The following is a 15,970-nucleotide window of genomic DNA, read 5'->3' as shown; positions in this document are numbered from 1 at the left end:
GAACATGGCACACTGTGCACTTTATATCTTTAGGCTTAGACTATGTTTTGTGACAAAAAGATTTGAATCTCTGAAAAGAATTCCGCTTTTATTCTCGAGTTTTACTTTCCCACCAAACTAATTTGGTTTGCCACATTTTCCTCCATTCATGAGAGGGGAAAGTGGAAGAAAAGGCTGGCTAATGCGCGACTTTATCTGAGTCAAACATAAAGTCATAAGCGAAGGTTTAGATGGGTTATTTTCGAAAACTACTTTTCTCCTCTACATATGCTCAAAACAGCATCCAAACAAACACATTAGAGTTGATACAAGCATAATGGATGATGATGGGTCAAGCGAATTCACAGAAAAATAATTAAGAAATTAATCAAAGAGATTCTAGAAGTGGAGCAAGGGACATGAATTAGTTGTTACTTGGGGGAGGGGACCCAAAAAAGGAAATTAGATAGGATAGGTTTTGAGGTAAAAAAAAAACATAGGAGGAATTTGGAAGGGGCGTGCGGCAAAAAATGTTGAAAAAGCAAGAAAGGAAAGGACAATATAAAAACAAAAAGAATTATGTAAAAGATGTTTTACACACATATATATCAGACTGTGGAGTGGTGCGAGAATCAAGAAGTATCATGAGACCAGGTATATGGTACTGGACAAACATTCAAAATATGCTTATCTGGGAATCTTTTTCTCTATCTCTGTAAACAATGAATTATTGTTTCCAAGCTTCAGAATGCCGGGAGCATTATTGCCTTATGTGCACAGTAACTAACATTTTTGTCCCCATAACTTGGCTTTTGCACCAGAACAACCATTACATTCACAACACCACATATTCTATTTCTATGTTGTACTTAGTATCATGTCTTCCTCCTCTTAACATTTTTTTACACTTATATTCCCTCAAACCCTGCCACCCTCATTCTTTTCATGACTTTGTCATTCTTTATTCCCATGGCTGGTATATATGTCTCTCTGATCTGCCAAATTCCATCTTTAACTAAACCCTATAAAGCTCATCTCATAACCATTTCAATATATTCATCCACTTCATATACAGTCACAAACAGCCTTTTACTGCTTTTCAATTTAATAATTGTCCTCCATATTATAAACAATCTTAAACCCTCATCTCACTAGCTACCAGTCAACACAACCACATCCATGGAAATAATAATACTATTCCAACCACCCAATACATTTTTCCATAATCATAATATTATAACATATAATTATAATTAATCTAATTTCTATAAAAAAAAAGTATATATATATATATATATATAGGAAATAAAAGAGAAAAAAAAAACATGAAATGGGGTCATGTTTCCTTTTCCTGGCGAACAAGAGCTGGAGGGCATAAAAAAGTTGGCACTACGGTTTTCCGTGATAATTGTTTTTCTTTCTTAGTTGCCACAATACAAAAAGGAGAGAGAATAGAGAGATATGAAGTAGTCTCTTTCTCTTTCTCTTTCTCAGAGGGATGGCACGAACTACCTTGGATTTTTCTTCAACCTTTCAACGCCCTCACCCAACAGCAATCATCATGCCCTCACCCTCCTTCCCCCTCTCTCTGACCCTCCATAACCATCATCATTACCCCCTCAACCCTTCCTTTATCAGAAACATCATCATCATCATCATCATCCACCAACCTTTTGCTCCTGATCATCACCACCTTCACCTTCACCTTCACCATCACAAGCACCACACACAACAACAACACAATCAAGGAACATCCAAACATGCTGCTGCTTCGCTCACAAAACCCTACTTTCGCTCCTACCTAGCTTCAGCCAACTTATATACATGTTGAGTCGTGAGAAGGGTCTAGCTTTTGCTGCCACGATCCAACCACTCACACTCCTGGGGAATCAAGCGTCTCGGTCCGATCCATTTACTGTTTTGCTTTCTCTTTAACTATATTAATTCCATGTTACTTGTTAAGTAGCTTTTTCTTTTCTTTTCTTTCCTTTCCTTTCCAATTTCATACCAATTTTTAGTTTGATTCGCAGAAGGATTCTGTTAGTTTGCTTTATCACCATCTTCCTTCTGTCCTCCTAAGTGTGCAAGTGTTCTTACTTATTGTTATTGATAAACTTTGTCTAGATCAAAATCAAAGGCTTGGGTACCATACACATGTTTCAACTTTTTCCCTTCCTAAAAGTGTTAGTGCAGAAACTCATATTGCTCTTCAGTAATATTTAATGATTCTTGCAAGTAATAATGATTAGTTTTCTTTCGTTCCGGCAATCATAGTTCTGAGAAGAGTCAATGAACTCTTTGCGACTTTGTCACTGTACCCATATTCTGGGTAAAATAATGATGCACCTATTTGCTGGGACTAGCTAGGGTTTCCCAGCAATATCCCTTTTAATTTACACAGTTTGTTTACTTCCTTTTGGTGTAGATTTGTAGTGATGATGTCTGGCAAAGAATATATATGGACACACAGATGCAAAAGTATGAATAAGAAATCAGAATTCCCGAATGAATTATAAGATGAAACTAGTGTTGCCGAATCAAGACTCAAGAACAAAAAGTCTAAATTCTTGACCAGAAATCCTTTTCCATTGAATTTTCTACATCTTGTACTTCTTGCTTTCAATGTTCCTTGTCCGTAACTCTATACACTCATCTCTAACTTTATCTAACCTTTAATTTTTCTCGGTTTTTGATGTGTTGCACGTCTAGTTGTAGCTAGCAATCACATCTTTCTTATGAACAACGAAATACAAATAAATAAATAAATGAATATATATGTGAAGAATTAAGGGAAATGCAATTCGTCTATGACGATACGAATGCTCGGAATGAGGAGAAGTCCTACGTCATCGTTAATTCAGAAAGAAAGCGTCTGAACTAAAGACGCGTTCCTTTGTTGGCTTTTGTTACGTTAGAAAATTCTTAATCGTAAATTAAAATGCTGTAAGTATCTCCTCGTTTCTTACTAAATAAATACTTATTAGAGAGAAAATAAAAAATTAAACGAAATTCTTCTTAATTAGGTTAAAAATATTAATTGCAAGCAAAGCAAAACACAACAATAATGGTGGCACCCATTATGATTGAATGAATCCTTCACACTGGCAGCTTCAAGGTTGCTCCATCGTCCATTTTTATTAGCTGGAGAGAAAAAGATATTCCGGCCACCACACTCCGTCGAAGAAGAAATAGAATTACAATTTGTTATATATATATATATATATATATATATATATATATATATATATATATATATATATATATATATATATATATATATATATATATACAAATAACCTAGGAATGACGGATCTTGGCCAAGAGTTTTGGAGGAGTCAAAGTAATATAATTCTTTGATCATCTGATTGGATCATTAATATAACACTTTAAAGAATAAATCTTCTATAAAACAATGAAGAAATATAATTTATTTTGTTTTCATCTTCACATATAATTTTCTCCAGTAAAAGTCAAAAAAATGGATCTATTTATAATTTTCTGTCAATTGGATTAGTGGATCATCTAATTCGAAATGATAACAAAATACATAGGTTATTAGAAGGAGATCTATGAAACATATACAATAACTATACCATTTAATTGTCTTATTTCCCTGGGGAAATAAGACAATTAAAGAACCTCCGACTATTGGCAAAACTACAACATTTAATTAAAGACGAAAATGAAGAGTTTACAAAAATTAGGAAAAGTGAGAAAATAGATTTGAAGAAAAAGATTTTAAAAACATTTAGAGAAGAACTCAATATGATGAGTAAAATTTTCCAAAAACAATTTCAAGAACATAATTAAAGATTTGAAAAGGATCAAGAAGTTGTTAAAAAGTTTCAAAAAGATTTCAAAAATTTTTAAGAAAATAAATTTCAAGAAAAGAAAAGTAAAGAAAGTGTAAAAGTAAGTAATTGAAGAAAATGAAGAGTTTAAAAAAATTAGGAAAAGTGAGAAAATTGATTTCAAGAAAAATATTTTAAAAACATTTAGAGAAGAACTCAATAGTAAAATTTTCCAAAAACAATTTCAAGAACATAATTAAAGATTTGAAAAAGATCAAGAAGTTGTTAAAAACTTTAAAAAGGAAATAAAAAAGTTTTAAGAAAATAGATTTCAAGAAAAGAAAAGTAAAGAAAGTGTAAAAGAAAGTAATGGAAGAAAATGAAGAGTTTAAAAAAATTTGGAAAAGTGAGAAAATAGATTTCAAGAAAAAGATTTTAAAAACTTTAAAAGAAGAACTCAATATGATGAGTAAAATTTTTCAAAAAAAATTTCAATAAGATAATTAAAGATTTGAAAAGGATCAAGAAGTTGTTAAAAAGTTTAAAAAAGATTTCAAAAAGATTTAAGAAAATAAATTTCAAGAAAAGAAAAGTAAAGAAAGTGTAAAACTAAGTAATTGAAGAAAATGAAGAGTTCAAAAAAATTAGGAAAAGTGAGAAAATAGATTTCAAGAAAAATATTTTAAAAACATTTAGAGAAGAACTTAATATGATGAGTAAAATTTTCCAAAAACAATTTCAAGAACATAATTAAAGATTTGAAAAGGATCAAGAAGTTGTTAAAAAGTTTAAAAAAGATTTCAAAAAGTTTTAGGAAAATAAATTTCAAGAAAATAAAAGTAAAGAAAGTGTAAAAGTAAGTAATTGAAGAAAATGAAGAGTTTAAAAAAATTTTGGAAAGTGAGAAAATAGATTTCAAGAAAAAGATTTTAAAAACTTTAAAAAAAGAACTCAATATGATGAGTAAAATTTTCCAAAAAAAATTTCAAGAACATAATTAAAGATTTGAAAGGGATCAAGAAGTTGTTAAAAAGTTTAAAAAAGATTTCAAAAAGTTTTAAGAAAATAAATTTCAAGAAAAGAAAAGTAAAGAAAATGTAAAAGTAAGTAATTGAAGAAGTTAATGAAAAGGAAGAGTTTAAAAAAATTAGGAAAAGTGAGAAAATAGATTTCAAGAAAAAGATTTTAAAAACTTTTAGAGAAGAACTCAATATGATGAGTAAAATTTTCTAAAAACAATTTCAAGAACATAATTAAAGATTTGAAAAGGATCAAGAAGTTGTTAAAAAGTTTAAAAAAGAATTCAAAAAGTTTTAAGAAAATAAATTTCAAGAAAAGAAAAGTAAAGAAAGTGTAAAAGTAAGTAATTGAAGGAGTTGATGAAAATGAAGAGTTTAAAAAAACTTGGAAAAGTGAGAAAATAGATTTCAAGAAAAAGATTTTAAAAACTTTTAGAGAAGAACTCAATATGATGAGTAAAATTTTCCAAAAAAAATTTCAAGAACATAATTAAAGATTTGAAAAGAATCAAGAAGTTGTTAAAAACATTAAAAAGGAAATAAAAAAGTTTTAAGAAAATAAATTTCAAGAAAAGAAAAGTAAAGAAAGTTTAAAAGTAAGTAATTGAAGAAAATGAAGAGTTTAAAAAAATTTGGAAAAGTGAGAAAATAGATTTCAAGAAAAAGATTTTAAAAACTTTAAAAGAAGAACTCAATATGATGAGTAAAATTTTCCAAAAAAAATTTCAAGAACGTAATTAAAGATTTGAAAGGGATCAAGAAGTTGTTAAAAAGTTTAAAAAAGATTTCAAAAAGTTTTAAGAAAATAAATTTCAAGAAAAGAAAAGTAAAGAAAGTGTAAAAGTAAGTAATTAAAGAAGTTAATGAAAATGAAGAGTTTAAAAAAATTTGGAAAAGTGAGAAAATAGAATTCAAGAAAAACATTTTAAAAACTTTAAAAGAAGAACTCAATATGATGAGTAAAATTTTCCAAAAAAAATTTCAAGAAAAAAATTAAAGATTTGCAAAGGATCAAGAAGTTGTAAAAAAGTTGAAAAGAGAATTCAAAAAGTTTTAAGAAAATAAATTTCAAGAAAAGAAAAGTAAAGAAAGTGTAAAAGTAAGTAATTAAAGAAGTTAATGAAAATGAAGAGTTTAAGAAAATTAGGAAAAGTGAGAAAATAGATTTCAAGAAAAAGATTTTAAAAACTTTTAGATAATAACTCAATATGATGAGTAAAATTTTCCAAAAACAATTTCAAGAACATAATTAAAGATTTGAAAAGGATCAAGAAGTTGTTAAAAAGTTTAAAAAAGATTTCAAAAAGTTTTAGGAAAATAAATTTCAAGAAAATAAAAGTAAAGAAAGTGTAAAAGTAAGTAATTGAAGAAAATGAAGAGTTTAAAAAAATTTTGGAAAGTGAGAAAATAGATTTCAAGAAAAAGATTTTAAAAACTTTAAAAGAAGAACTCAATATGATGAGTAAAATTTTCCAAAAAAAATTTCAAGAACATAATTAAATATTTGAAAAGAATCAAGAAGTTGTTAAAAACTTTAAAAAGGAAAAAAAAAACTTTAAAGAAAATAAATTTCAAGAAAAGAAAAGTAAAGAAAGTGTAAAAGTAAGTAATTGAAGAAAATGAAGAGTTTAAAAAAATTTGGAAAAGTGAGAAAATAGATTTCAAGAAAAATATTTTAAAAACTTTTAGAGAAGAACTCAATATGATGAGTAAAATTTTCTAAAAACAATTTCAAGAACATAATTAAAGATTTGAAAAGGATCAAGAAGTTGTTAAAAAGTTTAAAAAAGAATTCAAAAAGTTTTAAGAAAATAAATTTCAAGAAAAGAAAAGTAAAGAAAGTGTAAAAGTAAGTAATTGAAGGAGTTGATGAAAATGAAGAGTTTAAAAAAACTTGGAAAAGTGAGAAAATAGATTTCAAGAAAAAGATTTTAAAAACTTTAAAAGAAGAACTCAATATGATGAGTAAAATTTTCCAAAAAAAATTTCAAGAAAAAAATTAAAGATTTGCAAAGGATCAAGAAGTTGTAAAAAAGTTGAAAAGAGAATTCAAAAAGTTTTAAGAAAATAAATTTCAAGAAAAGAAAAGTAAAGAAAGTGTAAAAGTAAGTAATTAAAGAAGTTAATGAAAATGAAGAGTTTAAGAAAATTAGGAAAAGTGAGAAAATAGATTTCAAGAAAAAGATTTTAAAAACTTTTAGATAATAACTCAATATGATGAGTAAAATTTTCCAAAAACAATTTCAAGAACATAATTAAAGATTTGAAAAGGATCAAGAAGTTGTTAAAAAGTTTAAAAAAGATTTCAAAAAGTTTTAGGAAAATAAATTTCAAGAAAATAAAAGTAAAGAAAGTGTAAAAGTAAGTAATTGAAGAAAATGAAGAGTTTAAAAAAATTTTGGAAAGTGAGAAAATAGATTTCAAGAAAAAGATTTTAAAAACTTTAAAAGAAGAACTCAATATGATGAGTAAAATTTTCCAAAAAAAATTTCAAGAACATAATTAAATATTTGAAAAGAATCAAGAAGTTGTTAAAAACTTTAAAAAGGAAATAAAAAACTTTAAAGAAAATAAATTTCAAGAAAAGAAAAGTAAAGAAAGTGTAAAAGTAAGTAATTGAAGAAAATGAAGAGTTTAAAAAAATTTGGAAAAGTGAGAAAATAGATTTCAAGAAAAATATTTTAAAAACTTTTAGAGAAGAACTCAATATGATGAGTAAAATTTTCTAAAAACAATTTCAAGAACATAATTAAAGATTTGAAAAGGATCAAGAAGTTGTTAAAAAGTTTAAAAAAGAATTCAAAAAGTTTTAGGAAAATAAATTTCAAGAAAATAAAAGTAAAGAAAGTGTAAAAGTAAGTAATTGAAGAAAATGAAGAGTTTAAAAAAATTTTGGAAAGTGAGAAAATAGATTTCAAGAAAAAGATTTTAAAAACTTTAAAAGAAGAACTCAATATGATGAGTAAAATTTTCCAAAAAAAATTTCAAGAACATAATTAAATATTTGAAAAGAATCAAGAAGTTGTTAAAAACTTTAAAAAGGAAATAAAAAACTTTAAAGAAAATAAATTTCAAGAAAAGAAAAGTAAAGAAAGTGTAAAAGTAAGTAATTGAAGAAAATGAAGAGTTTAAAAAAATTTGGAAAAGTGAGAAAATAGATTTCAAGAAAAATATTTTAAAAACTTTTAGAGAAGAACTCAATATGATGAGTAAAATTTTCTAAAAACAATTTCAAGAACATAATTAAAGATTTGAAAAGTATCAAGAAGTTGTTAAAAACTTTAAAAAGGAAATAAAAAAGTTTTAAGAAAATAAATTTCAAGAAAAGAAAAGTAAAGAAAGTGTAAAAGTAAGTAATTGAAGAAAATAAAGAGTTTAAAAAAATATGGAAAAGTGAGAAAATAGATTTCAAGAAAAAGAGTTTAAAAACATTTAGAGAAGAACTTAATATGATGAGTAAAATTTTCCAAAAACAATTTCAAGAACATAATTAAAGATTTGAAAAGGATCAAGAAGTTGTTAAAAACTTAAAAAAGGAAATAAAAAAGTTTTAAGAAAATAAATTTCAAGAAAAGAAAAGTAAAGAAAGTGTAAAAGTAAGTAATTGAAGAAAATGAAGAGTTTAAAAAAATTTGGAAAAGTGAGTAAGTAGATTTCAAGAAAAATATTTTAAAAACTTTAAAAGAAGAACTCAATATGATGAGTAAAATTTTACATAAATTTCAAGAACATAATTAAAGATTTGAAAAGGATCAAGAAGTTGTTAAAAACTTTAAAAAGGAAATAAAAAAGTTTTAAGAAAATAAATTTCAAGAAAAGAAAAGTAAAGAAAGTGTAAAAGTAAGTAATTGAAGAAGTTAACGAAAATGAAGAGTTTAAAAAAATTAGGAAAAGTGAGAAAATAGATTTCAAGAAAAATATTTTAAAAACTTTTAGAGAAGAACTCAATATGATGAGTAAAATTTTCTAAAAACAATTTCAAGAACATAATTAAAGATTTGAAAAGGATCAAGAAGTTGTTAAAAAGTTTAAAAAAGAATTCAAAAAGTTTTAAGAAAATAAATTTCAAGAAAAGAAAAGTAAAGAAAGTGTAAAAGTAAGTAATTGAAGGAGTTGATGAAAATGAAGAGTTTAAAAAAACTTGGAAAAGTGAGAAAATAGATTTCAAGAAAAAGATTTTAAAAACTTTTAGAGAAGAACTCAATATGATGAGTAAAATTTTCCAAAAAAAATTTCAAGAACATAATTAAAGATTTGAAAAGAATCAAGAAGTTGTTAAAAACATTAAAAAGGAAATAAAAAAGTTTTAAGAAAATAAATTTCAAGAAAAGAAAAGTAAAGAAAGTATAAAAGTAAGTAATTGAAGAAAATGAAGAGTTTAAAAAAATTTGGAAAAGTGAGAAAATAGATTTCAAGAAAAAGATTTTAAAAACTTTAAAAGAAGAACTCAATATGATGAGTAAAATTTTCCAAAAAAAATTTCAAGAACGTAATTAAAGATTTGAAAGGGATCAAGAAGTTGTTAAAAAGTTTAAAAAAGATTTCAAAAAGTTTTAAGAAAATAAATTTCAAGAAAAGAAAAGTAAAGAAAGTGTAAAAGTAAGTAATTAAAGAAGTTAATGAAAATGAAGAGTTTAAAAAAATTTGGAAAAGTGAGAAAATAGAATTCAAGAAAAACATTTTAAAAACTTTAAAAGAAGAACTCAATATGATGAGTAAAATTTTCCAAAAAAAATTTCAAGAAAAAAATTAAAGATTTGCAAAGGATCAAGAAGTTGTAAAAAAGTTGAAAAGAGAATTCAAAAAGTTTTAAGAAAATAAATTTCAAGAAAAGAAAAGTAAAGAAAGTGTAAAAGTAAGTAATTAAAGAAGTTAATGAAAATGAAGAGTTTAAGAAAATTAGGAAAAGTGAGAAAATAGATTTCAAGAAAAAGATTTTAAAAACTTTTAGATAATAACTCAATATGATGAGTAAAATTTTCCAAAAACAATTTCAAGAACATAATTAAAGATTTGAAAAGGATCAAGAAGTTGTTAAAAAGTTTAAAAAAGATTTCAAAAAGTTTTAGGAAAATAAATTTCAAGAAAATAAAAGTAAAGAAAGTGTAAAAGTAAGTAATTGAAGAAAATGAAGAGTTTAAAAAAATTTTGGAAAGTGAGAAAATAGATTTCAAGAAAAAGATTTTAAAAACTTTAAAAGAAGAACTCAATATGATGAGTAAAATTTTCCAAAAAAAATTTCAAGAACATAATTAAATATTTGAAAAGAATCAAGAAGTTGTTAAAAACTTTAAAAAGGAAATAAAAAACTTTAAAGAAAATAAATTTCAAGAAAAGAAAAGTAAAGAAAGTGTAAAAGTAAGTAATTGAAGAAAATGAAGAGTTTAAAAAAATTTGGAAAAGTGAGAAAATAGATTTCAAGAAAAATATTTTAAAAACTTTAAAAGAAGAACTCAATATGATGAGTAAAATTTTCCAAAAACAATTTCAAGAACATAATTAAATATTTGAAAAGAATCAAGAAGTTGTTAAAAACTTTAAAAAGGAAATCAAAAAGTTTTAAGAAAATAAATTTCAAGAAAAGAAAAGTAAAGAAAGTGTAAAAGTAAGTAATTGAAGAAAATGAAAAGTTTAAAAAAATTTGGAAAGGTGAGAAAATAGATTTCAAGAAAAATATTTTAAAAACTTTAAAAGAAGAACTCAATATGATTAGTAAAATTTTCCAAAAACAATTTCAAGAACATAATTAAAGATTTGAAAAGGATCAAGAAGTTGTTAAAAACTTTAAAAAGGAAATAAAAAAGTTTTAAGAAAATAAATTTCAAGAAAAGAAAAGTAAAGAAAGTGTAAAAGTAAGTAATTGAAGAAAATGAAGAGTTTAAAAAAATTAGGAAAAGTGAGAAAATAGATTTGAAGAAAAAGATTTTAAAAACATTTAGAGAAGAACTCAATATGATGAGTAAAATTTTCCAAAAACAATTTCAAGAACATAATTAAAGATTTGAAAAGGATTAAGAAGTTGTTAAAAACTTTAAAAAGGAAATAAAAAAGTTTTAAGAAAATAAATTTCAAGAAAAGAAAAGTAAAGAAAGTGTAAAAGTAAGTAATTGAAGAAAATGAAGAGTTTAAAAAAATTTGGAAAAGTGAGTAAGTAGATTTCAAGAAAAATATTTTAAAAACTTTAAAAGAAGAACTCAATATGATGAGTAAAATTTTACATAAAAAATTTCAAGAACATAATTAAAGATTTGAAAAGTATCAAGAAGTTGTTAAAAACTTTAAAAAGGGAATAAAAAAGTTTTAAGAAAATAAATTTCAAGAAAAGAAAAGTAAAGAAAGTGTAAAAGTAAGTAATTGAAGAAAATAAAGAGTTTAAAAAAATATGGAAAAGTGAGAAAATAGATTTCAAGAAAAAGAGTTTAAAAACATTTAGAGAAGAACTTAATATGATGAGTAAAATTTTCCAAAAACAATTTCAAGAACATAATTAAAGATTCGAAAAGGATCAAGAAGTTGTTAAAAACTTTAAAAAGGAAATAAAAAACTTTTAAGAAAATAAATTTCAAGAAAAGAAAAGTAAAGAAAGTGTAAAAGTAAGTAATTGAAGAAAATGAAGAGTTTAAAAAAATTTGGAAAAGTGAGTAAGTAGATTTCAAGAAAAATATTTTAAAAACTTTAAAAGAAGAACTCAATATGATGAGTAAAATTTTACATAAAAAATTTCAAGAACATAATTAAAGATTTGAAAAGTATCAAGAAGTTGTTAAAAACTTTAAAAAGGGAATAAAAAAGTTTTAAGAAAATAAATTTCAAGAAAAGAAAAGTAAAGAAAGTGTAAAAGTAAGTAATTGAAGAAAATAAAGAGTTTAAAAAAATATGGAAAAGTGAGAAAATAGATTTCAAGAAAAAGAGTTTAAAAACATTTAGAGAAGAACTTAATATGATGAGTAAAATTTTCCAAAAACAATTTCAATAACATAATTAAAGATTCGAAAAGGATCAAGAAGTTGTTAAAAACTTTAAAAAGGAAATAAAAAAGTTTTAAGAAAATAAATTTCAAGAAAAGAAAAGTAAAGAAAGTGTAAAAGTAAGTAATTGAAGAAAATGAAGAGTTTAAAAAAATATGGAAAAGTGAGAAAATAGATTTCAAGAAAAAGAGTTTAAAAACATTTAGAGAAGAACTTAATATGATGAGTAAAATTTTCCAAAAACAATTTCAAGAACATAATTAAATATTTGAAAATGATCAAGAAGTTGTTAAAAACTTTAAAAAGGAAATCAAAAATTTTTAAGAAAATAAATTTCAAGAAAAAAAAAGTAAAGAAAGTTTAAAAGTAAGTAATTGAAGAAGTTAATGAAAATGAAGAGTTTTAAAAAATTAGGAAAAGTGAGAAAATAGATTTCAAGAAAAAGATTTTAAAAACTTTAAAAGAAGAACTCAATATGATGAGTAAAATTTTCCAAAAAAAATTTCAAGAACATAATTAAAGATTTGAAAAGGATCAAGAAGTTGTTAAAAACTTTAAAAGAAGAACTCAATATGATGAGTAAAATTTTCCAAAAACAATTTCAAGAACATAATTAAATATTTGAAAAGAATCAAGAAGTTGTTAAAAACTTTAAAAAGGAAATCAAAAAGTTTTAAGAAAATAAATTTCAAGAAAAGAAAAGTAAAGAAAGTGTAAAAGTAAGTAATTGAAGAAAATGAAGAGTTTTAAAAAATTAGGAAAAGTGAGAAAATAGATTTCAAGAAAAAGAGTTTAAAAACATTTAGAGAAGAACTCAATATGATGAGTAAAATTTTCCAAAAACAATTTCAAGAACATAATTAAAGATTTGAAAAGGATCAAGAAGTTGTTAAAAACTTTAAAAAGGAAATAAAAAAGTTTTAAGAAAATAAATTTCAAGAAAAGAAAAGTAAAGAAAGTGTAATAGTAAGTAATTGAAGAAAATGAAGAGTTTAAAAAAATTTGGAAAAGTGAGAAAATAGATTTCAAGAAAAAATTTTTAAAAACTTTAAAAGAAGAACTCAATATGATGAGTAAAATTTTCCATAAAAAATTTCAAGAACATAATTAAAGATTTGAAAAGTATCAAGAAGTTGTTAAAAACTTTAAAAAGGAAATAAAAAAGTTTTAAGAAAATAAATTTCAAGAAAAGAAAAGTAAAGAAAGTGTAAAAGTAAGTAATTGAAGAAAATGAAGAGTTTAAAAAAATTTGGAAAAGTGAGAAAATAGATTTCAAGAAAAAGATTTTAAGAACATTAAAAGAAGAACTCAATATGATGAGTAAAGTTTTCCAAAAAAAATTTCAAGAACATAATTAAAGATTTGAAAAGGATCAAGAAGTTGTTAAAAAGTTTAAAAAACATTTCAAAAAGTTTTAAGAAAATAAATTTCAAGAAAAGAAAAGTAAAGAAAGTGTAAAAGTAAGTAATTGAAGAAATTGAAAAGTTTAAACAAATTTGGAAAGGTGAGAAAATAGATTTCAAGAAAAATATTTTAAAAACTTTAAAAGAAGAACTCAATATGATGAGTAAAATTTTCCAAAAACAATTTCAAGAACATAATTAAAGATTTGAAAAGGATCAAGAAGTTGTTAAAAAGTTTAAAAAGGGAATAAAAAAGTTTTAAGAAAATAAATTTCAAGAAAAGAAAAGTAAAGAAAGTGTAAAAGTAAGTAATTGAAGAAAATAAAGAGTTTAAAAAAATATGGAAAAGTGAGAAAATAGATTTCAAGAAAAAGAGTTTAAAAACATTTAGAGAAGAACTTAATATGATGAGTAAAATTTTCCAAAAACAATTTCAAGAACATAATTAAAGATTCGAAAAGGATCAAGAAGTTGTTAAAAACTTTAAAAAGGAAATAAAAAAGTTTTAAGAAAATAAATTTCAAGAAAAGAAAAGTAAAGAAAGTGTAAAAGTAAGTAATTGAAGAAATTGATGGAAATGAAGAGTTTAAAAAAACTTGGAAAAGTGAGAAAATAGATTTCAAGAAAAAGATTTTAAAAACTTTAAAAGAAGAACTCAATATGATGAGTAAAATTTTCCAAAAAAAATTTCAAGAACATAATTAAAGATTTGAAAAGGATCAAGAAGTTGCTAAAAAGTTTAAAAAAGATTTCAAAAAGTTTTAAGAAAAAAAATTACAAGAAAAGAAAAGTTAACAAAGTGTAAAAGTAAGTAATTGAAGAAAATGAAGAGTTTAAAAAAATTAGGAAAACCGAGAAAATAGATTTCAAGAAAAAGATTTTAAAAACTTTTAGAGAAGAATTCAATATGATGAGTAAAATTTTCCAAAAACAATTTCAAGAGCATAATTAAAGATTTGAAAAGGATCAAGAAGTTGTTAAAAACTTTAAAAAGGAAATAAAAAAGTTTTAAGAAAATAAATTTCAAGAAAAGAAAAGTAAAGAAAGTGTAAAAGTAAGTAATTGAAGAAAATGAAGAGTTTAAAAAAATTTGGAAAAGTGAGAAAATAGATTTCAAGAAAAATATTTTAAAAACTTTAAAAGTAGAACTCAATATGATGAGTAAAATTTTCCAAAAACAATTTCAAGAACTTAATTAAAGATTTGAAAAGGATCAAGAAGTTGTTAAAAACTTTAAAAAGGAAATAAAAAAGTTTTAAGAAAATAAATTTCAAGAAAAGAAAAGTAAAGAAAGTGTAAAAGTAAGTAATTGAAGAAGTTAACGAAAATGAAGAGTTTAAAAAAATTAGGAAAAGTGAGAAAATAGATTTGAAGAAAAAGATTTTAAAAACATTTAGAGAAGAACTCAATATGATGAGTAAAATTTTCCAAAAACAATTTCAAGAACATAATTAAAGATTTGAAAAGGATCAAGAAGTTGTTGAAAACTTTAAAAAGGAAATAAAAAAGTTTTAAGAAAATAAATTTCAAGAAAAGAAAAGTAAAGAAAGTGTAAAAGTAAGTAATTGAAGAAGTTCACGAAAATGAAGAGTTTAAAAAAATTAGGAAAAGTGAGAAAATAGATTTGAAGAAAAAGATTTTAAAAACATTTAGAGAAGAACTCAATATGATGAGTAAAATTTTCCAAAAACAATTTCAAGAACATAATTAAAGATTTGAAAAGGATCAAGAAGTTGTTAAAAACTTTAAAAAGGAAATAAAAAATTTTTAAGAAAATAAATTTCAAGAAAAGAAAAGTAAAGAAAGTGTAAAAGTAAGTAATTGAAGAAAATGAAGAGTTTAAAAAAATTTGGAAAAGTGAGAAAATAGATTTCAAGAAAAATATTTTAAAAACATTAAAAGAAGAACTCAATATGATGAGTAAAATTTTCCATAAAAATTTCAAGAACATAATTAAAGATTTGAAAAGTATCAAGAAGTTGTTAAAAACTTTAAAAAGGAAACAAAAAAGTTTTAAGAAAATAAATTTCAAGAAAAGAAAAGTAAAGAAAGTGTAATAGTAAGTAATTGAAGAAAATGAAGAGTTTAAAAAAATTTGGAAAAGTGAGAAAATAGATTTCAAGAAAAAGATTTTAAAAACTTTAAAAGAAGAACTCAATATGATGAGTAAAATTTTCCAAAAAAAATTTCAAGAACATAATTAAAGATTTGAAAAGGATCAAGAAGTTGTTAAAAACTTTAAAAGAAGAACTCAATACGATGAGTAAAATTTTCCAAAAACAATTTCAAGAACATAATTAAATATTTGAAAAGAATCAAGAAGTTGTTAAAAACTTTAAAAAGGAAATCAAAAAGTTTTAAGAAAATAAATTTCAAGAAAAGAAAAGTAAAGAAAGTGTAAAAGTAAGTAATTGAAGAAAATGAAGAGTTTTAAAAAATTAGGAAAAGTGAGAAAATAGATTTCAAGAAAAAGATTTTAAAAACTTTAAAAGAAAAACTCAATATAATGAGTAAAATTTTCCAAAAAAAATTTCAAGAACATAATTAAAGATTTGAAAAGGATCAAAAAGTTGTTAAAAACTTTAAAAGAAGAACTCAATATGATGAGTAAAATTTTCCAAAAAAAATTTCAAGAACATAATTAAAGATTTGAAAAGGATCAAGAAGTTGTTAAAAACTTTAAAAAGGAAATCAAAAAGTTTTAAGAAAATAAATTTCAAGAAAAGAAAAGTAAAGAAAGTGTAAAAGTAAGTAATTGAAGAAATTGATGAAAATGAAGAGTTTAAAAAAACTTGGAAAAGTGAGAAAAT

At 23.4% G+C, this 15,970-nt stretch overlaps 1 protein-coding gene across 1 annotated transcript; it reads left to right on the top strand.

Moving 5' to 3' along the window:
* Positions 1-1,382: 1,382 nt before the first annotated feature.
* LOC146887969 (uncharacterized) lies at positions 1,383-2,128 on the top strand. The gene has a single exon (XM_085671419.1). It carries the CDS (start codon positions 1,478-1,480, stop codon positions 1,808-1,810), a length of 333 nt encoding a protein of 110 aa, XP_085527545.1. The 5' UTR covers positions 1,383-1,477; the 3' UTR covers positions 1,811-2,128.
* Positions 2,129-15,970: the final 13,842 nt, after the last annotated feature.

This window comes from Vigna unguiculata, chromosome 3 (genome assembly GCF_037176805.1).
Source record: "Vigna unguiculata cultivar grain cowpea cultivar isolate G323 ecotype 2 chromosome 3, ASM3717680v1, whole genome shotgun sequence".
Lineage (NCBI taxonomy): Eukaryota > Viridiplantae > Streptophyta > Magnoliopsida > Fabales > Fabaceae > Vigna > Vigna unguiculata.
The sequence above is the reverse complement of the archived record's forward strand: the minus strand, read 5'-3'. Positions and strand labels throughout refer to the sequence as shown.

What these genes read in the sequence shown, in the direction of transcription:
- LOC146887969 (XM_085671419.1), top strand. Translation starts at nt 1,478, where the DNA reads ATGGCACGAACTACCTTGGATTTTTCTTCAACCTTTCAACGCCCTCAC.